Consider the following 21,331-nt stretch of genomic DNA (forward strand, 5'->3'; position numbering starts at 1 on the left):
GTTCAGGGTCAGATTCCAAGGGCCTGGCCAATTCAATTCCCAGTTAACTCTGGAGTTTGTTACACTACCAGAAAGGAAAGCGGGGGGCCAGCCTGGGGCTTTCCTTCTCTGAGTAGCAGTTCGGTCACCGGTTAAGTGGAAAAGCAGACCCCCCGTCGAACAGGGGATGGACGGTGTGCAGCCACTGTGGGGTGGGTTAGAGTTAACCCAGTTCACAAATGACACGAAGCCAGCGGGTTGAGCCAGGATGCAATCCCAGGTCTGAGAGCTGCAGCTGAGTGTCTGGGCCCCCTGCACCAGGTGGTTGGAAAGAGAGTTTCACTCCCCCTCTCTTCTTCTTAACTTCCTCCCTTTTCCCCTCCCATTTCTGGAGACCAGGAGACTACTGGTGGGCCAGGACCCCAAAGACCCCAAGGTCTCACCTGGGATGGAGCCTTTGGGTTCTAGCTTGCAGCTCCGGGACTCAGCCAGTTCATTGCCTGGTGACCTGTGCAGTTGCCTGGGACACCAGGCTTAGCTTAATGTTCTACAGTTTCCACTTGACAGTCTTTTTTTTTTTTTTTAATTAACAAGGGGCTACACTTTTTCATTTGACACTGGACCTACAAATCATATGTAGCCATTTGTGCCAGGGAGTTCAGGTGACCTGGGATGTTCCCCTCCCATGCCCAGCCTTGTCAGGAGAGTCTGGAGACCTGGCATTTGGCCCACAGGCCTTTTGTGCCCTGCCTCCCGTTACCCAGGGCCCGGTGGCCCCAGAAATCTCTGCAGGCGTGGGAGGAAAGCCCTGAGCTGGGGAGACAGGGAGCCCTGCTGTGGGAGGTAGCAGGCTAGCGGCTGAGCCACAACTGCTGGCCTGGCAGTGGCGAGTATTTCTAAGCTGGTGTTGGGCAGAGGTAAGGGGTGATGTGACCTTGCAGCTGGTGGCTGGGGGGTGGAGTTGGTGGCGGAACTTCCAGGCTCAGAGAGAGGACTCTGGAATCAGACCTGGCTTCAGTCTGGCTCCACTTCCTGCTGCAGGACCCTGGTAAGTTAGCACCTCCCTCCTGGCCTCAGTTTCCTCACCTGTAAAAGCCACAGGAGTAGGCACGGGGAGTAGTCATACAACTCACGGGAGAGAGATGGCACCCATGAAGTGGGGTGCCATCGTTTTCAGTGGGGTCTCCTTTGCTCACCCAGCCCTGCTCTCGCCCTGATGGTGAGGGATGGGCAGGAAGACCTCCCACTGCCATCAGCCGTGTCTGCTCATGGCATCGCCCTCCGTCTCCCAGGCCCAGGGTCTGCTGGGTTTGATCGGATTACGACTCCAGCCCCTCCCAGGAGGTTGCCCCCCATTCCTGTTCCATTACTCAGGAAACGCAGGCCCAACCCTTGGTGTCCAGTGTACAGAGGCACCTGTGTCTTGGCCCCGCCCTTGGGTGGGTTGGAGGTTTATTCCTTTGTTGACCCAAATGTCTTTCTGGAGTGGTAACCTGGCAGCCACGATCCACCAGCCACTTCCTCCAGGTAGACGAAGATGACTGTAGATTGGGTCTGGGCCTGCTGATGTTCTTTGGCCCCCCTTCTCTGCCACTGCAGTTCCTGCAGCTTCCCAGAGGTGAGTCGGGGGGAGTGGGAGCCTGAGGGGTGTGGTGGGGGTCACCTTGGTGAGCAACCACTCTCTAGGCCCCTGTTTCCCCGTCACACCCAGGCTCTTTGTCTCCTCCATGGGCCTGCTGGGGACCCACTGCTTCCTCTTAGAAACCAAGGGAAGCTGGGTGAGTTTCATAGCCTGGAGGTATCTCATGTAGCCTCTTCTCAGAAGGAACTTGGGGCCAGGCTGAAATGCACATTCACACCTCATTTAGTCCAGGTGAGGAAAGGAGCCTGGGTTCTTCTAGGTACTAGTGGGCACCCAGGTCCAGTGTCATCTGGGCCAGCCTGACTGCTCCAGCCTCTGTCTGCAAATGACCAGGGACTTCTTAGTTCCAGACCCAGAGGCCTGTGAGGGCTTTTTCCAGTATCCCATGGTGGGGAAAAAATACCTAACAGTACAAAGATTGCTGAGGGGTGAGAAGGGCCCGAGGGTGACACACACCAGGACCCCCACCCTGGGGCAGGAAGGGCTGAAGCAGAGGCCACTGCCATCAGACTGTGGTGGGCGCCAGGGGACGACTCCAGAGGGCATGGGCTGCCCAGCTGTGGGCAGGGTCAGGGAGTAGCACCAGGACTGGCCACAGCTTCTCAGACATGAAGGTCCTGGCACGTGTGCGGGGCAGGCTTGGGGCTTTGGCGGCAGAAATGCTCAGTCACTCAGTCGTGTCCAACTCTTTGCAGTCCCATCGACTGCAGCCTGCCAATCTCCTCTGTCCGTGGGATTTCCCAGGCAAGAATACTGCAGTGGGTTGCTATTTCCTTCTCCAAGGGATCTTCCTGACCCAAGGATCGAACCTGTGTCTCCTGCATTGCAGGCGAATTCTTTACCGTGGAGCCACCGGGGAAACCCTTGTGGGCAGAAAGCCTTGTGACTATTTAGCGTACAGGCCTGGGGGAATCCCAGCTGGAACACCTGTGTACTCTCTGAGCCTCACTTTCTCCCTCTGGGAAGCAGGAGTAACAGCAGTGTCCACGTTATAGATTATGCTAAGGATTCAGCGGGGTATGTTTGCATAGTGCTTGTTATTAATAGCACAGGAGAAAGCCCCTGACCCACAGGGAACTGTGTAGGCTTCTGTGTCCTGCTATTATTATTGAAGTGGTTGTTAACTCTTCTTGGGGGCTCTGGAAAGGGAAGCTAGCTCTAGAGCAGAGCCTCCTGGAGTAAGCCTGGCCCCAGGGACACAGCAGGCCTGACGGGGGAGCTCCAGCCCCGGATTTGGTCCTGGAGCTGGGCTGCGGCACCCTTTTATTTCCAGAGTCCAGGTCATTGGCCGGGGCTGGGAGAAGGGCTGGGGACCGGATCCCTCCACCCCTGGCCTCTAACCTGCCCCTGACCTCAAGCAAGAGATTCCCCCTCTATGAGCTCCCAGCAGTCATATTCATCAGGTGCCCTGCCCCCTGTTCCGTGGTTTTCTGTACTGTGGCCAGTAGGGCAGGGCAGGTGCCGAGGGGGGCTGGGGTGAGCATGGGGCCAAGGATCAGGAAGCGGATGGAGCAGGACATCAGAGGGGCAGGAAGCCTTGCCTGCGCCCACAGCCATTTGTACTGCCCCTACGGCCATTTGTACTGCCCCCAGGGCCTGGAGGGCAGTGTCTCTACAGCCTGGAGGCCAGACCTTGGGGGCCCACTGACTTGTTTTAATTAAAAACAAAGTGGTATTAATGTCCTCAATTAGTCCAATGCAGACCACTTGGAAGTTTATAAAGCAAAAGGTGAAAATAGCACCCAGTCCACTCTCCCCACATCCACTCTCCAGGGGAAAGTACTGCCTGTAGTCCCTTCATGGATTCTTCCTGAAGCAGTTTGTGTGTGCTTACAAACCCATGTGCATAGATAGTTGGATACAAAAAGGAATCATGCTATATATGCAGTTCATTTTTTATATTAAAAATAAATTTTAAAATATAAAGAACATGTGAGCATTATCTTAAAAAATTTGGAAAATATAGTGAAGCCAAAAGAAGACAGCAGCCCATAATCTTATCATTCCAGAAATAACCACTATTGACCCTTCAATCACTGTGATAGACAAAAACATCTCTTTATTTTCATTTATATTCTTTTTTCCCCCACCTTTTAAAATACACCCGAACGACAGCATGAGTTATACTTGTGAATAATAAAACAATATAATGAACTTCTTGAATTCATATCCCACTTAAAGACCAGAACGTTGATACTATAACTTGCACACCCCTGCCTTATTTCTCCTCTCCTACACCCATCTCCCAACACACAAGACTGCTGTGTTCTTGATTTTTGCTTTTAAAACTTTAATCACTCTGATAGGCAAAGCTATTGCCTGACCTATGAGAGGCGGCCTACTGCCTGCTGTGTGCTTAAACAGTATATTGTGTAGTTCCATTTGTCTTCCAGAACTTGTCTTTGTCACTCCTCCTGTCTGTAAGACCACCCATGTCATTGCCCCCTGCTATATAGTATTGTATCATAATGTAATAGATTCCATTCTCCTTGATAGCTATATGAGTTGTTTCCAGTTTGGTTTCAAGCATTGCTGCTCTGAACTTCATTACCTGCATTTGCAAGACTTTCTCCAGGGTATATATCTAGGTGGTGGTGGTTTAGTCACTAAGTCGTGTCGGACTCTTGTGACCCCATGGACTGTAGCTGGTCAGGCTCCTCTGTCCATGGGATTCTCCAGGCAAGAAGACTGGAGTGGGTTGCCATTTCCTTCTCCAATATATCTAGGAGCAGGATGCAAAATTTTCCAACTTCGTTTTCCAAAGTGATTAGAGAGATGCATTTTTAACACTTGCTTTCTTCACTTACGACATATCCCCGTGAACATCCTGGACATCTCTTCCTGTCGGTGTATATTGATCTGAATCATTCATTTAGCAGGGCTGCGCCTTTGTTCATTTAACCAGGCGTCCAGCCTTCTTAAGTTATTTTTCACTATCACAGAAAATGATGTAATGAAAACCATGATAATTATAAGAAGTAATGTAATGTTTTTTAATCCTTACAACACCGCGTGAGGTTGTTCTCCCCATTTTCCAGAAGCAGGGGAAGCGTCAAGTCGTGTGCCAAGGCTGCACAGCTAGCAGCTGGCAGAGCTGAACTTGCACAGTGGACCCCTGCATTCACCTGCATTCAGGATGATTACTGGGTGCAGGGCTCTGGAGGCCCGAGGTAGGGATGCCCAGGGAGAAACTCAGTTGATTCCAAGGGCAGGGTGCTCTGCGGCTCAGTTTCCCCATCCCGGCCTTAGGGACAGTAAAGTGAGGTGGGTGTAGGTCTGACCCACAGAAGAGGTTCTTCGGAAGGCTGTTACTGTCCTTGCCACTACAGGCTGCCTAGAGGCGTGAGCAAGGCACCCGGGTGCCCCGTGCTAGGGTGTGGGGGTGGGGGGGGGTCGCCTGCCCCTCACCCATCCCCGTCTGCACCGCCCCGGGGCGGAGCCACCCGCCGCCCCTCGAGGCTCCGCCCGCCTCCCAGGCCTGGGCCGGAGATCGAGGAGCGGCGGCGCTAGGACCCGGCGGACCGGGGCTGCGGCGGGGCCTGGGCGGCCAGAGCAACGCTGAACCCGGCTCTCGGCTCCCGACGCCATGTGAGGGGGCTCGGGGGCGGCGGGGAGCCAGCGCTCCCCGGGGGAGGTGAGCAGGCCCCGCGCGGGGGCGGGCTGCGGGAGGGGGCGCCGCCTGCACCCCTGGTGGGGTTGGGGGTGGGGTTGGAAGCCGCTGATGATGGAGATTGATGCGGGGGCCCCCGGGGGCTCCCCTAGACTCACTCACTCTTGGCAACCGCGCCTGAAGATCCCGGTCCTTGCTCCCAAGGGCTGTCGTGGGGTTCGCGGGGCCTCCCGCCGCTGACACCCCATTCGAGCTCGGGGACCCTGCCGCCGTCCTACCTCCCTTCTTCCCAGCTGAGGCTAGAGCTCCTTACCCGCCAGAGTGCTGGAGTTCGTGGGGTGGGGGGGTCAGCGCAAGCCGGATGCAGAGAACTCGTCACCCCCTCCCAGGTGCACCCACGGTTTCAGCGCCCCCCATTTGGCATTAGGAGCCCCTCCCCCTTCTCCTGAGACCTCTCCTCCCACGCGACTCGTGGGGGCGTCCCGACCATGTAGGAGGACTCCTCGAGCTGGGCAAAGCGAAATCCCCAAACAGAGGGCAGGGTGTGGCCCCCAGCCTAAGCCCACGGTTTCAGCCTTCTGACCGGGCCTCCTCAGGGCTGAGTCCACGCTCCTGGCTCAGGGCTGTGGGCTGCCGCCTCCCTGGCCTGAGGAAGTGGCTCCCCAGCAGGCCTGCTATCCCTGCTGAATCAGGTGCTGGGCACGCACCCGGTGGCCTCTAGTTAGTACCAGCCCTGGGGGATCCTTGAGAGAGATCCGGTCAGGCTCAGCTCCAGGTTGCTGCCTGGAAACAAGCCTGGAAATAAGACTTCCCAGCAAATTCTGAACAGCTCTGCAAGGCACTTAGCCTCTGTGAACCTCAGTCTCCTCATCTGTGAAATGGGGATGAGAGCCCCTACTGTGTACAATTGCCAGGAAGACTCAGTGAGTGGGTGGTGCTTAGCAAGGACTCAGCATTTATTGATATTAGAGGGAAGTTGCTGGGCCAGGCATCAGAGGTGGCAGGGGGAGGATTGTTTGGCAAGCTCATGGAGAGGCAGGCCTTGAACAATGAATAACCACAAAACTAACAGCTGCTGGCCCCGACCAAGTCCTTTCAAATCCCCGTGCTTCCTTTGCCACATCTGCTTGAATCCTTCTAAGAATCTTGTGAGTTACCTACTCTTATCATTCCATTTCGCAGATGAGGAAACTGAGGCTCAGAGAGGTCACATGGCTTGCTCGAGGCCCCTCAGCCAGTAAGTGGAGGAACCCGGATTTGCAGTTGAACCTGAGATGCTGTACTGACCATGGCCTTCTCAGAGCAGGACTGTGACGGGGGCTGACCAGGGGGACAGTGGTCCTGGCTGAGGGCACTGCTCAGGCAAAGGTGGGAAAGTGGGGGGGCGGGTCTGGGAACTGGAGTGCTCTAGGGTGTCTGGAGCTTGGGGCATCCCAAGGAAAGGGTAGTTAGAGGGGAGGCTCAGCTCAGTGAAGCAGCTGGAATGCTGGAGGCCTTAGGGTGGATGCGGGCTACCCAGGGATCCTGGATAACTTTTGCATTAGTGGGCTGTGAGTCTAACAACAAGCCGCTCTTCCCTTCCGTTGGACCTCAGTCTCCTAATCTGTGGATCCAGCGGGACTAGACCTGGTGCGAGTCCCCATGAGAGTCCCAACTGGTGGCTTTGAAGGCCGGCTGCGGCGAAACCTGAAACATGGCTTTGGAGGAGGGGGCGCCTGCCGAGAGGGGGCGGGGTTGGGTTGTGGGCGGAGTTAGGACCCAACCAATCAGGCGCTCTGTGGGGACACCTCCTTTGGCCTGGGGTTCTCTGGCTATTCCTGGTAGTGTTGTAGGAGTAAACAGCTGCTAGGTCAGGGGGCGGAGATAGTGGCGGGAGCTGGGAGGCCCCTGGAGGGAAGCTTCGACGGAGCTGGGCCCCAGTTTCTTTCTCTGCGCACTCACTTTCCCTTAATGCCTTCTTGCCTCTAATCTGCTGGAGGTGGCTGGACACAAGTACTGACTCCTTTTTGAGAGGTGGGGAAGTTGAGAACTGCAGAGAAGCTGCGTCCTGCGAAGATGGGGGCGGGGTGGGGGGACTTCTGTTGAAGAGTGAGGAGTAGAGTGTGTATGGTTCCCTGAGACCCTCTCCCCCCTCACAGGGGTAGAGCTGTGATTATGGCCATTGGATAGATGAGTCTGAACCCTTAACCCCGAAGATCTTAGGTAATAATGAACAAAGTCAAAACCGAGGGAAAACAAGTTAAGAATAGAATCACTCAGTGGACCTCCTGCATATCTCCAGGGCCCTGGAGGCACAGCAGAGAATGGAAGTGAGGCCCTGGGCCAGCTGTGCCATCAGAGCTCTCAGCTGGAAGGTGGCATGCAGGTGACATTCCTGGCCCACCCCAGGTGGGAAGATGAGTGGGCATGAACAGGGTTGTGCAGAGTGTTCCCGTCAGAGGGGCCAGTTTATGCAAGACCTAGAAGGGTGTGAGTGTTGAGGAGTTTGAGGACCTGCAAGAAATGTTGCTTTATTCCCAGGCTTCGGGAACATAAGGCAAGGTTTAGAGTAGAGGTGTAAATGGGGCTCCTGCTAGGTGAGGAGCAGCAACTCCCCCAGCAGGGAAGCCAGCCTTTGGCCTGCAAGCTGCCTTTGGCACAGAGTAGGAGAGGGCACGGCAGGGAGAGAGGCAGGGCTCTGCCACCACCTGGCTGTATGACTTCTGACCAGTTCCTGCACTTTTCAGCCTCAGTGTCTCCATCTGGAAAATGGGTACAGCCCTGAGCCTTGGAGTCATGGGTGGGTAGGAGAGCTGGCAGGAGTGGGGAGGGTGTCACTTAGGACTAGCTGGACCATAACCCTTTCTGTGGCTTGCAGGTGTGACCCCACACCCCTACCTGGGCCACCTGCAGGACACTGGCCCCTGCCTCTCAGCAGACGCCGGAGAGAGATGAAGAGCAACAAAGTAAGTTCCCTTTTGTTTCTTGTCCCCATCTATTTATTTCTTGTCCCCATCTCAGCTTCTTATTTCCCTCTGTGAAACGGTCACCTTCGGAACTGCCTCACACCCAGTCTCTCTTCCCTGCTGAAAAGCTCCTGATGCATGGGAGACCCTGGTGCAAACCTTGCTGTAGCCACTGACCTGTGTGGTCTGGGCAAGTTCCTGCCTCTCTCTGGGCCCAGGTCCACTTCTGTCCTCCTAGGCCTGACTGGTCCATCTGTGGTCAAGGATTAGCTGAGAAGGTGACTGGAGTTCTGTGCAGGGGGTGGGGTTGGGGAGAGAAGGTGAATGGGAGGCTGGGAGAGGGGGTAGCGGTCAGAGTCAAAAAAACATAATGTTGTGAGCATCACTCCAAGGGTACCAGGGTTCCCCATCATCCATTCATTTATGCTTTCTGAGCACCTACTGTGTACCTGGCCCTGTACACCCCTTTCCTAGGATCCACTGAGCTGCAGCTTTGGCAGAGCCTGGGGCTTGGGACTGGGGTTATGTGGGTGTGTCTGGGTCCAATCCGGAAAGAGAAACCACATAGTAATTTGAACAGAGCAAATTTATTTTTTAATAAATTTATTTATTTTAGTTGGGGGCTAATTACTTTACAATATTGTAATAGTTTTTGCCATACATGGACATGAATCAGCCATGAGTTTACATGTGTTCCCCTTCCTGGACCCCCCCACCCACCTCCCTCCCCATCCTATCCCTCTGGGTCATCCCATTGTCCCGGCCCTGAGCCTTTGTCTCATGCATCGAACATGGAATGGTGTTCTGTTTCACATATGATAATATACATGTTTCAATGCTATTCTCCCAGAACGTCCCACCCTCACCTTCTCCCTCAGAGTCCATAAAATTGTTCTATGCATCTGTGTCTCTTATTCTGTCTCGCATATAGGGTTATCGTTACCATCTTTCAAATTCCATATATATGCATTAGTATGCTGTATTGTTGTTTTTCTTTCTGGCTTACTTCACTCTGTATAATGGGCTCCAGTTTCATCCATCTCAGTAGAACCGATTCAAATGTATTTTTTTTAATGGCTGAGTAATATTCCATTGTGTATATGTACCACAGCTTCCTTATCCATTCGTCTGCTGATGGACATCTAGGTTGCTTCCATGTCCTGGCTATTGTAAACAGTGCTGCGATGAACATTGGGGTACACGCGTCTCTTTCAATTCTGGTTTCTTCGGTGTGTATGCCCAGCAGTGGGATTGCTGGATCATATGGCAGTTCTATTCCCAGTTTTTTAAGGAATCTCCACACTGTTCTCCATAGTGGCTGTACTAGTTTGCATTCCCACCAACAGTGTAAGAGGGTTCCCTTTTCTCCACACCCTCTCCAGCATTTATTGCTTGTAGACTTTTGGATAGCAGCCATTCTGACTGGTGTGAAATGATACCTCATTGTGGTTTTGATTTGCATTTCTCTAATAATGAGTGATGTTGAGCATCTTTTCATGTGTTTGTTAGCCATCTGAACAGAGAAAATTTAATGTAAAGAATTATTAACTATAATTGGGCATTGAAGAAACAAAGGATTCGAACTCTGCAGAATACAGGAATAGCAGGCATAAGGAGCAGTCACTGGGAAGTTTCTAATGGTCCAATGGTTAGGAATTGGTACTTTTACTGCTGGGGACAGGGTTTGATCCCTGATCAGGGAACTAAGAGCCTGCAAACCTTGTGATGTGGCACAAAAAAAAAAGGAAAAAAAAAAAAGGAGCTGCCCCCACAGTCAAAGCTGAGACTCGGGCCTTACTGGCCTGGAGAGGGCAAGAGCTATGGCCCAGTGGATGGCAGAGAGCTCATGGTGATGCTGTGCCATGGAAGTTGTCATAAATCCACCTGCTAGGCTACAGGGAAGGCTGTTCACAGGCGGTAACTCCCAGGTGGCGCATCAAGCATCATGCAGAACTGCTCCAGGAAGGAAGTCAAGCATCATGCAGAACTGCTCCAGGAAGAACGTCAAGCATCACGCAGAACTGTTCCGGGAAGGACGTCAAGCATCACACAGAACTGCTCCGGGAAGGACGTCAAGCATCACACAGAACTGCTCCAGGAAGGACTTCAAGCATCACACAGAACTGCTCCAGGAAGGACTTCAAGCATCACGCAGAACTGCTCCGGGAAGGACGTCAAGCATCACGCAGAACTGCTCCGGGAAGGACTTCAAGCATCATGCAGAACTGCTCCGGGAAGTCGAAGCTTAACTTTTGTGGGTGTTGCTGGTGGTTGAGTGTGCCACGTGAGCTCAGCTCTGGAGAAGCTGTGGTCACAGTAGGAGTCAGGGGCACTCTGCTTCCAAACTGCCTGAGGGTGGATGCTGGAGGAAGCTGCTGACCCCTGGGAGAAGCCATGTGCCCTGGAGGAGCAAGTGCCCAGAACCAGGCTCAAAGTCCCCAGAACCGGGCAGCAAACTTGCTTCCTCCTGAAATCTATCTCTAGCGCCCTCTACTAACAAAGTTTGCTAGCAAGGAAAAGCTTGTAAGGGGCCCAGATCCATTTTCACAGAGCAGGCAAAAAAAGAGTAAACCTGGAACTGATAAGCAATACGTCAGTAACTGCCTAGGGGGCTCAGCACAAGGAGTCAGGACTCCAGGGCCTCACCTAGCCTTGCAGACCCTGGGCCAATAAATCCCAGTGGATGCTTCAGAGATCACTTTCCTGCTTTCTGCCACAAGTTGGTGTACCGACTACCCATGCATCCTGATTCCTGACCACAACCTTTCCCTTCAGGTTTAAATGAATGATGAACATTTATGGAGACTAACTGTTTGGGGAAGACCTGGACCTTCTCGTTTGAAAGTCCCACCTGTCTCCAAGCATCCTTCCCGCTGCAGCTGGAGGGATCCTTGCAACCCCCACATCCAATCTGATCCAGCCAACCTTCTGTGCTCTGGGTGGGGATCAAGGCTGACTCAGTCCCAGCCCTCAGAACTCATGGTTTCATTGAGGGGGGTCTGAATGCGGTGGGATTGATCCTGTGATAGCCGGTGATCAGGGAGCTAGAGGAGGCCTTCCTGGGGGAGGTGGTACCTGTGATAGGCAGTGCTCAGGGAGTTGGAGAAGACCTTCCTGGGGGAGGTGTTGCCTGAATTGGTAGAATAGAATAAAGAACAGGAATTAGCAGGCATGGTAGGTGGTGAGGACCCTGACGGATGGCTGGGCCCTCACTGGCCTCTCCCCTCTCCAGGAGCAACGGTCAGCAGTGTTCGTGATCCTCTTTGCCCTCATCACCATCCTCATCCTCTACAGCTCCAACAGTGCCAATGAAGTCTTTCATTATGGCTCCCTGCGGGGCCGGACGCGCCGGCCTGTCAACCTCAGGAAGTGGAGCATCACTGACGGATACATCCCCATTCTTGGCAACAAGGTAGGGCAGCTGCTCTGGGGAACTCCCTGGGAGCTGCCTGGAGACTGCCCTTCCCCATTGCCCACCATCACTGCTCCTACCTTCTCCTCCTCCTCCTCCTCCTCCTCTTCTCTCTATTCCTCCATCCCTCCTAAAGAAAAGGGTGGACCCCAGGAGTCCGGTGCCTTCAGTCCCTTGTTTGCGATGTGACCTCGGACAAGCAGCCTGTCCTCTGGGCCTCAGTTTTCTCCAAGGTTCCACCCTCAGTGCTAATAGCCTATAATCTCCTGAATCAGAATCCCTTTGGAAAGGTCTGTCTGTTTTTCAGATCTCGGTCTTTGCAGGGGAGTCTACATAGGATTTGGGAGCAGGACTCTAGGGTACTTGACAACACAAAAGCAATAATAAGAATGGCTGCCAATGGTCAGTTGCCTGCTGTGTGCTGGGCATTGAGATCAGCAGTAATCCTCATACCAGTGCTGTGAGTTTAACATTATCTCCCTTGACGAGATGGGAAAATTGAGGCTCAGTTACTTGCCCAAGGCCACACAGTAAGGGAGAGAAGGAGCCCAGGTATTGCCCCAAATCTGATGAGATACAGCTGTGTGGAGAGGCCCAGAGTTTTTCCTGGGGCTTCTGTTTGTCTTGGATAGCCATGAAACTCAGGTTGTATTTCCGGGGTTCACCTTGTTGTCCTCTGAGCCCCAGTGTTTTCCTTGGGGTCAGGGAGAAAATTATTGGCCTCAAGCATGGATGCCACCTTCCAGAAGGAGGTCCCCCAGCCCCTGCCTACCTCTCTCTCTTCCCTCACTAACCCTCCTAAATCTCTAGAGGTCTTTGCATATAGAGCTTGGGACCATGAGCTCACCCTCACTGGAAAAAGGCCCGTTAGCATGTGTTTAGAGACAGAGGCTTCCCTGGTAGCTCATCTGGTAAGAATCCAACTACAATGCAGGAGACCCCAGTTCCATTCTTGGATCGGGAAGATCCCCTGGAAAAGGGATAGGTTACCCACTCCAGTATTCTTGGGCTTCCCTGGTGACTCAGACAGTCAAGAATCCTCCTGCAATGTAGGAGACCTGGGTTCGATCCCTGGGTTGGGAAGATTCCCTGGAGGAGGGCATGGTAACTCACTCCAGTATTCTTGCCTGGAGAATCCCCATGGACAGAGGAGCCTGGTGGGCTACAGTTCATGGGGTTGAAAAGAGTCAGACATGACTGAGTGACTAACCACAAGAGACAGATTAAGGGCTTCCCCAATTGCTCAGTGGTAAAAATTCTGCCTGCAATGCAGGAGACGTGGGTTCAAGCCTTGGGTCGGGAAGATCCACTGGAGGAGGAAATGGCAACCCACTTCAGTATTCTTGCCTGAGAAATTCCATAGAGAGAGGAGCCTAGCAGGCTGCAGTCCACAGGGTTGCAAAGAGTTGAACACAACTGAAGTGACTGAGCACACACACAGAGACAGATTAAGGGCTTCCCCATTGGCTCAGTGGAAAATAATCTGTCTGTAACGCAGGAGACCCGGGTTCAATCCTTGGGTCGGGAAGATTCCCCTGGAGGAGGGCATGGCAACCTGTTCCAGTATTCTTGCCAGGAGAATTCTGTGAACAGAGGAGCCTAGTGGGCTCCAGTCCACAGGGTAGCAAAGAGTCAGTCACGACTGAGTGACTGAGCACGAACACATGACATGAGACACAGATTAACGCCTATTGAGACTTTCTCTATGCTAAGGATGCTTGAAAGAGAAATTAAAATGATAGAACCCCTGGGAGAAAGTGGAACTGCTTGAGGGTTGGTGATGTGGAAGGGAATGAGAGGGAACTTGGCCAGCAGCTGTTTCCAGCCTGATAGGGGAGGCCAGGATAGTAGAGCTCAGGAAAGCTGGCAAAGCCATCAGTTGAGATATTAAACATGAGACATATTGCTGGATCTTGGAGTAAGGCCTCAGGGAAGGCTGCCTGGAGGAGGTGGCACCTGAACTTAGCCTTGAAGGGTGCACAGGAAATCCACGGGCAGAAAATAGGCTTCAGATAGCTTGTGGTTCCAATCTGTTTATTTCACCAATGGGAAAACAGAGGCTCAAAGCAGCTTCCACACCCTTTCCTACTGACAAGTTGATGGCCTGTTTGTGGGTAATGTAGAAATGTCATGGATACATTGGGGAGGATGTCTTCTTTGAAGAGCTGGCCTGAGGGTGAAGCTGGGGCTCTGTGGCCATGTAGACCTAGGTTCAGGTCCTGGCCCTGCACTCCTCTGCTCTGGGACCTTGGGGACATCCCAGCATGGCTGTCATGCATGGTTTCTTTTCATCCTTCGGGTGTTAGCTGAGAGAGTCCCCCACAGATGACTTTTCTAGCATAGCCCTCACTCCTGCCAATCTTGATCCTCTGCCCCTATTTTATTTCCTTCCCAGCACGTATAACTTACCACCTGGCATTATTTTATCATTTACTTGTTCACCATCTGTCTCCCCAACCGTGAATTTCTGAAAGGCAGGAGTGAGGTCTCTTGCTTATTGCTCTGTCTCTTGTAGTTGGCCATTGGCAAGCTTGCTATAAATATCTGTTGAATGTTGAATGAATACGGCTCAATTACCCTGTCTTTAAAATGGGCATCATCATTCCTGCCTCCCAGAGGCCTGGGTGTATGGAGCACAGTGTGTGGCCCCGAGTGGTCATAACGGTGTTGGCTTTCCTTAACCCCCCAGACGCTGCCCTCCAGGTGCGGCCAGTGTGTGATTGTCACCAGCTCCAGCCACCTGCTGGGCACCAAGCTGGGTCCTGAGATCGAGCGGGCCGAGTGCACAATCCGCATGAACGACGCACCCACTACGGGCTACTCAGCCGATGTGGGCAACAAGACCACCTTCCGCGTGGTGGCCCATTCCAGCGTATTCCATGTGCTGCGGAGGCCTCAGGAGTTTGTCAACCGGACCCCTGAAACTGTGTTCATCTTCTGGGGCCCCCCAAACAAGATGCAGAAGCCCCAGGGCAGCCTGGTGCGCGTCATCCAGCGGGCAGGCCTGGTGTTCCCCAACATGGAGGCCTACGCCATCTCCCTCAGCCGCATGCGCCAGTTTGACGACCTCTTCCGGAGTGAGACAGGCAAGGACAGGTACCAACCTCCTGCCCGCTCCCTCCGGCCAGCCCTGAGCTCCCTCTCAGCGTGCTCCTCCCGGAGGGCCTGTTGCTCCCAGCATGCAGTGCTCTGAGGGTGTGGTCACTTCTTGCTACCTTTTTTTGGTCAGGTCTCCTAGGGGAGTTCGCGTCATGTCCAGCTCTTAGCATCTGTCACTTCCAACATGCTCGTCTCCCTGGGAGGGCATGCAGCGCTCCCAGAGGACAAGGGCTCCCAGCATGCTCTGCTCTAAGGTTACGCCGTCACTCCTAGCGTCTTTCTAGGACAGCCCTCCCGTAGCATGCCTCATGGAAAGTGTTGACCATTCCCAGCATGTCTCTTCTAAGGACACATCGCCCTCGGTATGTGCTGCTCTGACTGATCTCTGTAGAAAAGCTAGGCTAGTGCCATCCAATAGAAATATCATGCGAGCCACGTAGGTAATTTAAATTTTTAGAGTAGCCACGTTTAAAAAGTAAAAAGAAACAGGTGAAATTAAATTCACTTTTATTCAACTTGATATGTCCAACAGATAGGTCCTGTACATATTTTGTTTGATTTATACCTAAATATTTAAAATTTTTAGAGCTATTGTACATAGTGTTAGAATTTTGATGGGTTTCCCATTATTTTTTGCTAGCCTATAGAAATATGATTGATTTTTGCATGTTGACCTTATATCCAGTAATCTTCCTAAACTTACTTATTGGTTCGAGGAGATTTTTGTAGATTCTTTGGGTTTTCTGTGCAAATGATCGTGATGTCACAACATGCATATAAGGACAGTTTTATTTTTGTTTCCAATCTGTATGCCTCTTGTTTCTTTTCTGTGCATTATTGCACTGGCTAGTGCTTTCAATATAACACTGAATTGTTTTGGAAGTGGTGAGAGTGGACGTCCTTGCCTTGGTCTTAGTCTTAGGGGAAAAGTGCTCAGTCTTTCATCACTGAATATGGTGTTGGTTGTAGGTTTTTTAAGCTATAGGTTGAGGAAGTTACCAGGTTGAGGAAGTTTCCTTCTCTTACTGGTTTGCTGAGACTTTTTTGTTTGTTTTGGTTCTTGGTGCTTTTTTTTTTTAAAGCCATGCTATGCAGCATGCGAGATCTTAGTTCCTCAACCACGGATGAAATCTGTGCCCCCTGTTTTGAGAGAATGGAGTCTTAACCGCTAGACTGCCAGGAAAGTCCTGCTAAAAGCATTTTTTTTAGTCACTACTAGGTATTGGATTTATCAAATGTTTTTCTGCATCAATTGATATCACATGGTTTTTTTAAGGCTATTAATATGATGGATTATATTGATTGATTTTTATATGTTGAATCAGTCTTGCATTTCTGGAATAAACTGCTTGGTTGTGGATGTCATTTTTTTATATATTGCTGGATATGATTTGCAGTATTTTGTTGAGATTTTTGTATCTGTGTTCATGAGAGATATTGGTCTGTAGTTTATTTTGTACTGTCTTTGCCTCATTTTGGTATCAGAGTAAGGCTGGCCTCAGAAAGTGAATTGGGAAATATTTTCCTTCTATTTTCTGGAAGAGGTTATATAGAATTGGTTTTATTTCTTCTTTAAATGTTGGGTAGAATTTGCCAGTGAAACTCTTGGCCTGGAGAGTTCTTTTTCAGAAGATTTTTAATTTAAGAGTTATAGGATATTCAGGTTATCTATTTCATCTTGAGTTTTGGCAGTTTGTGGTTTCAAGGAATTGGCCCATTTCATCTTAATTACTAAATTCATGTACGTTGTTTTTTTACAGTTTTCTTATTATTCTTTTAATGTCTACAAGGTCTATGATTAATCCTTTTTTTTATTCTTGATATTGGTTAATTTGTGTCTTTTCTCTCTGTCAATCTTGTAGAAGTTTATGTTTTCCTAAACTTTTCAAAGAACCCCCTCTCAATCAAATATACCCTAAATATTTTCAGTTCAACAAGTAAACAGTATCAAAAATTATCAGTGACATATTCTACATTCTTTTTTTATGCTAAGGAATAAAGTGTGTGTTTTACACTGACAGCACATCTTAATCACATGTCAGGTGCTCACGTGTGCCCACGTGTGGCTGGCGGCTGCTCTGGTGGGCAGCGCAGCCTGAGGTTCTGGGTTGTTCGTCCCATGCCTTGCTCTGAGCTTGTCACTTGTCACTCCTGGCAGGACCTCTGCCGATGAGTCTCCTGTTTGGAGTTTGCTCCTGGCATGTGCACAGCTGTTTCCGCCTACCATGCTTTGTGGTCAGGGTCGCTCCCAGCCTGCCCGAGGGTGACCAGTCTCCCCAGGAGTTAATTCCCAGCAGGTCATGTTCCTGTTCTTCCCCTCAGAGGAGCCCTCCCTCCACCCCTCATCTCCGTTCAGACTTGTCCTCGCTTCCATGGCAGGGCTGGACAGGGGGTGACTGAGGCAGAAGGAGAGGCCCAGAAGGGGGCAGAGGGGGCGGAGTTCTGGGAAACTCTGGGTGGGTGGACCCTTCCTCCCTGCCTGCCCCACCCCCACCTGCACGCCCCCTCATCTTGACACCTCTCTGCCCCCAGGGAAAAGTCCCACTCGTGGTTGAGCACAGGCTGGTTCACCATGGTGATTGCGGTGGAGTTGTGTGACCACGTGCACGTCTATGGCATGGTGCCCCCCGACTACTGCAGGTGAGCACTCCCAGGGCGAAGTCCAGCTGTTGGCCTCAGGGTGGAGTGGGGGTCCTGGAGACCTTGGCTGGGGTGCCTTTGAGGGCCTCTATTTTACAGTATTCAAACTGCTCTTCAGAGTTCAAGGCTCTTCAGGGCTACCTCAGGGGCTTCCATCCCAAGCTCAGCTGGATCCAGAGTTTATACATTAATAACTATTTTTATTATTACTATATGAAAAGCCCAATAGGTGACAGCTGTTTTTTTACTAAGTGCTGACTGTGTACCAAACATGGCTTTTTATTATCTCATTTACTTCTTATAGTGACCGTAAGGGATAAGAGGAGGATGTTTTGTGAACGGCCTCAGTTCCCAGGAACAGTAAGGGGTGGAGGCCAGGCTTCAGAGCCCATGGTCCTTACCACTATTCCACATTGCCATCCTCTGGGGAAAAGGAAGTTTCCACTGCATTAAAAAAAATAAAAATTTAAGGACTTCCCTGGTGGCTCAGTAGTAAAGAATCAGCCTTGCAATGCAGGGCACATGGGGTTCAATCCCTGGACCAGGAAGAGTCCACATAAGCTCTTTTGCCACAACTAAGACCTGATGCAGCCAAATAGACTAAAAAAAAAAAGTGTGAGAGTCACACACCTAGTCCCCCCTATACCCATTTCACAGATGGGGAAACTGAGGCCCAGGGAAGGGGCGGGGATTTCCTCCACTGAGGCTGTACAGCAGGTCAGGGGCTGGAAGGGTAGGATCCCGCCAGTGCCCACCTTGCCCTTATGGCCCCCTCTGCTCTGCCCCAGCCTGCGGCCCCACCTGCAGCGTATGCCCTACCACTACTATGAGCCCAAGGGGCCGGACGAATGTGTCACCTACATCCAGAATGAGAACAGCCGCAAGGGCAACCACCACCGCTTCATCACAGAGAAGAGGGTCTTCTCGTCCTGGGCCCAGCTGTATGGAATCACCTTCTCCCACCCCTCCTGGACCTAGGCCACCCCGCCTGTGGGGCTCTCACGAGGAACACAGGAGAAGTGGGTCTCTGCCCAGCTGCTCAACCCAGGGCCATCTCCTGGCCAATCAAGGCTGGTCAGAGTGTCTTCTGGCCAGTCAGGCCTTGAAGACAGTGCATCCTCCAGCCATCCAGGGCCTGGAGGAATCTCTTGGCCAATCAAGGATTTGGGCTTCTATGTGGTTAATCGGGTGTTGAGGGTATTTTTTGTCCAGTCAGGGTCTGAGCATAGTCAATCAGGGTATTTCTGAGTAATCTGAGGCTAAGGTCATGTCCTTTCCTGTGAGGCCTTGGTTCAGAACCCCAGGATGGACCCCAAATCACTTTCTATTGATGGGATGGTGGGGTCCTATCCCAGGAAGCCGCCCCCTCACTTTCCAGAGCTAGAGATAGGTTGGATGGAGGTAGGAGGCCAGACTGGGATATTTGTGGGGTTGAGGGGCTCTCCGGGGGTGGGAGACCGGTGTCTGGGGCTTGCCTCTGCCCTGAGTGGCCTTGAACAAACCCCTTGCCCCATCTCTGGGCCCCCTTCTGCCTGTGTCAGGTTCTAATTTTAGAGTCTGAGAACCCTCCCACCTCCCCCCACCGACCACCTTGGGTCTGTCCTCCGGACACCTCCAGCCACTGCCCCTTGCTGGGGGGCTCAGCTCCCTGAGGGTCTGGGGTTCCCTTCCTCACCTCCTTCTGGAAACTTGAGGGTATTTTTGTGCAACTTCCTCAGGCTTTAGGGAACTCTGAAAAGAAGGGTCAAACTTTCAGCTGTTTTCTTAGCCCCTCTGCCCAGCTGCCATTAGCCTGGCTCTTAAAGAGCCAGGCCCCTTTTTCTGCCATCCAGCCATGAGGTTTTCCACCTGTTGGAGGAGCCTTTGGGGCTGAGAGGAGGAGGGATCCCAGCCCACCTGAGGTTTCCCGAAGCCCCTTCGTTTGCAGCTGCTGGAGTAGTCCAACAGCCTTCAGCCACCTGGGCCTGGGAAGGCTCTAGAGGGCTGGGAGCTGTTGCCTAAGTTCTGTCACCTCCCTCTACATCAGGCACTTTATTGATGGGCCTTGGTGGGCTGGATTGACCCCCCAGCTCTTCTGGAGTCTTGAAGGGAAGAGACTGGAGGGCTTCCTGGAGGAGGCTGTGGAATGGGCAGGGTCAGGTGGGGAAGGAGGCCAGCAGTGAGTCATTGCACTTTGGGGCAAGGGGTGGGGGCCGGCGACTACCCTAGAGTTGATTTTGTAATGATTTGTACAGAAATAAATGCACCTAAGCTCCAGCCCCGTTTCCTGTGTCTGAGTTCTAGCTCTCTCTCTCTGGCCCAGTACTTGGGGCCCACACCTTCCAGGCTGGGAGCCCACACTCCAGCAGAAAGGCCAGCTTCTTTGTGAGTCATGCATTTTACAGCCTGGGTGGAGACCTGGTGGCCCTGGGGGCTGGGGGTGCATGGGCTTCAGGAGCCAAGCTCACCTGGCTCTTCCAGTCTGACCTCCCCCTGCCCATGTGACCTTGAGCAAGTCACTCCCCCTCTCAGAACCCCAGCTCCCTCTGAGCTGAAACCAGACACTGCTCTCAAGGAGATCAGGATCAAGGGAGGGGAGGGGCCCGCGGCAGGTTCAGGGCAGTGACAGCTGCACGGGGCGGGGCGCTGCAGCTGTGGAGGTGACGCTCTTCCTGAGGACTGTTCCTGCAGAGGTTTGGAGGGGAAGAGCGTCCCACAGGAAGAGAAGGGGGTGGGAGAGGATGACATTTCTGTCCTAGAAGCAGGGGGGATGGGATGGAGGAGGTTGATGGGGAGAGGCAGGCAATGGGGTCAGAGGTTGGCTGTAAGCAGGGTGGGGAGGGTGCTGGCGGGGCGGGGGGTGGGGGTGGGGGGTGGGGGGAGGTGTGCCTAGGGTAGGGAGCCAGAGTATCCTGCAGGCCTGAACAGAAGAGAGTCAGGCAGGGCTGCCCTGGCCAGGTGTGTGAGCTGTGGATCCCTCCCACCTCTCAGCAAAAGGGCTTGTTTACTCCAGGTTGGCAGGAGGTAGGGGGTCTGTGACTCTGGGAGATTACAACTTGTTTAGTCAGATAAGATGCCCTTGGGAGCCGAGGCCTAACAAAGGGTGACTGTGAGACAAGGGCAGGCAGCCTGCCGGGGACGGAAAAGAGTTCTCCTGGGCACCGCGCCAGGGAGATGGGGACCACGGAGCTGGCCGGGGGCGAGAACGGCCCCCGCCTTTGGCTCGGTTCACATATATATTCACTTAGTCGGTAGCCACGTGCCATGTGCTGTGTTAGGTGCAATTGATGACGGAGGGGATGTCAGGAGGGAAGAAGGGCCCGAATGGAAGCCTAGCGGGGAGACCCACAGCCGGCTCGGTAGGCAGCGAGGTCACCAAAGGAGGGAGCAATGGAAGACGCCGCTTGGGACAGGGTGGCAGAAGGCCGCGCGGGCCAATCCGATAGGCAAAGCCTCCATCCTTCTTGCTCGGAGAGGCCATCCTTGCTCAGACAGCAGCAGGATGGGGAGGCCACTTGGAGGCCTGGGGTCCGGGCCCGGGGTGACCAGGCAGTGACGGTGGTGGTGGCGGGTATATCCAAGGGACGGGACTCTCAGCAAAGTCATTACATGGGGGGAGCCTAGGGATCCGCCTGGGAAGTGGATACGGGGACATGACCCACTTGCAGCCCCGTGCAAAGGCTGCTGGGAATCTGGGTCCAGACAGAGGCTTCGGGGGTGAGGGGGGCGGGATTTCTCCCAGAATGCTGTGGGTCTCCTGTCTCCCAACCAGTGGCACAAAGGGGTCGTCAGCAGGAGGGAGTCAAGAGGGGTTGGTTGCTGGGGGTGGACCCTGGGATAGCCCAGTTTGGAACCAGCAAGTAGGACTTTGATGGAAGATGCTGAGAGCCAGAGGCCTGGGGTCTAGTCAGTCCTCAACACCCCCGTGCTCTCACTTCCTCAGAATGGACCCGACCGAGACAGGGCCACTTTTGGCCAAACTTAGCTTCCTGAAGCCACCTCATCATGGCCAGCTTTGCTCTGAA

General features: G+C 52.8%; 1 protein-coding gene across 14 annotated transcripts; it reads left to right on the plus strand.

Moving 5' to 3' along the window:
• The first annotated feature begins 110 nt into the window (after positions 1-110).
• Positions 111-19,583, plus strand: ST6GALNAC6 (ST6 N-acetylgalactosaminide alpha-2,6-sialyltransferase 6). Of its 14 annotated transcripts, none has more exons than XM_081587090.1 (8): positions 768-1,027; positions 1,507-1,597; positions 6,414-6,599; positions 8,089-8,176; positions 11,409-11,588; positions 14,278-14,684; positions 17,220-17,327; positions 18,116-19,583. In XM_081587090.1, the coding sequence occupies exons 4-8, from the start codon at positions 8,162-8,164 to the stop codon at positions 18,303-18,305; spliced, it is 900 nt and encodes a 299-aa protein (XP_081443216.1). In that variant the 5' UTR covers positions 768-1,027; positions 1,507-1,597; positions 6,414-6,599; positions 8,089-8,161; the 3' UTR covers positions 18,306-19,583. The 14 variants fall into 14 exon arrangements, with proteins under 14 accessions (XP_081443213.1, XP_081443219.1, XP_081443216.1 ...); XM_081587084.1 differs by having other exon boundaries at positions 797-1,027; positions 6,414-6,468; XM_081587087.1 differs by lacking the exon at positions 1,507-1,597 and having other exon boundaries at positions 111-1,027; positions 6,414-6,468.
• The last annotated feature ends 1,748 nt before the right edge of the window (positions 19,584-21,331 follow it).

Source organism: Giraffa tippelskirchi, chromosome 4 (genome assembly GCF_054371585.1).
Source record: "Giraffa tippelskirchi isolate mGirTip1 chromosome 4, T2T-mGirTip1v1.2.pri, whole genome shotgun sequence".
In the NCBI taxonomy this organism is placed as follows: Eukaryota; Metazoa; Chordata; class Mammalia; order Artiodactyla; family Giraffidae; genus Giraffa; species Giraffa tippelskirchi.

What these genes read in the sequence shown, in the direction of transcription:
- ST6GALNAC6 (XM_081587084.1), top strand. Translation starts at nt 1,546, where the DNA reads ATGTTCTTTGGCCCCCCTTCTCTGCCACTGCAGTTCCTGCAGCTTCCC. An exon ending in TGCTCGAGGCCCCTCAGCCA is followed by an intron (nt 6,469 to 8,088) that starts GTAAGTGGAGGA and finishes TGTGGCTTGCAG; the next exon opens with GTGTGACCCCACACCCCTAC. An exon ending in TCCCCATTCTTGGCAACAAG is followed by an intron (nt 11,589 to 14,277) that starts GTAGGGCAGCTG and finishes TTAACCCCCCAG; the next exon opens with ACGCTGCCCTCCAGGTGCGG.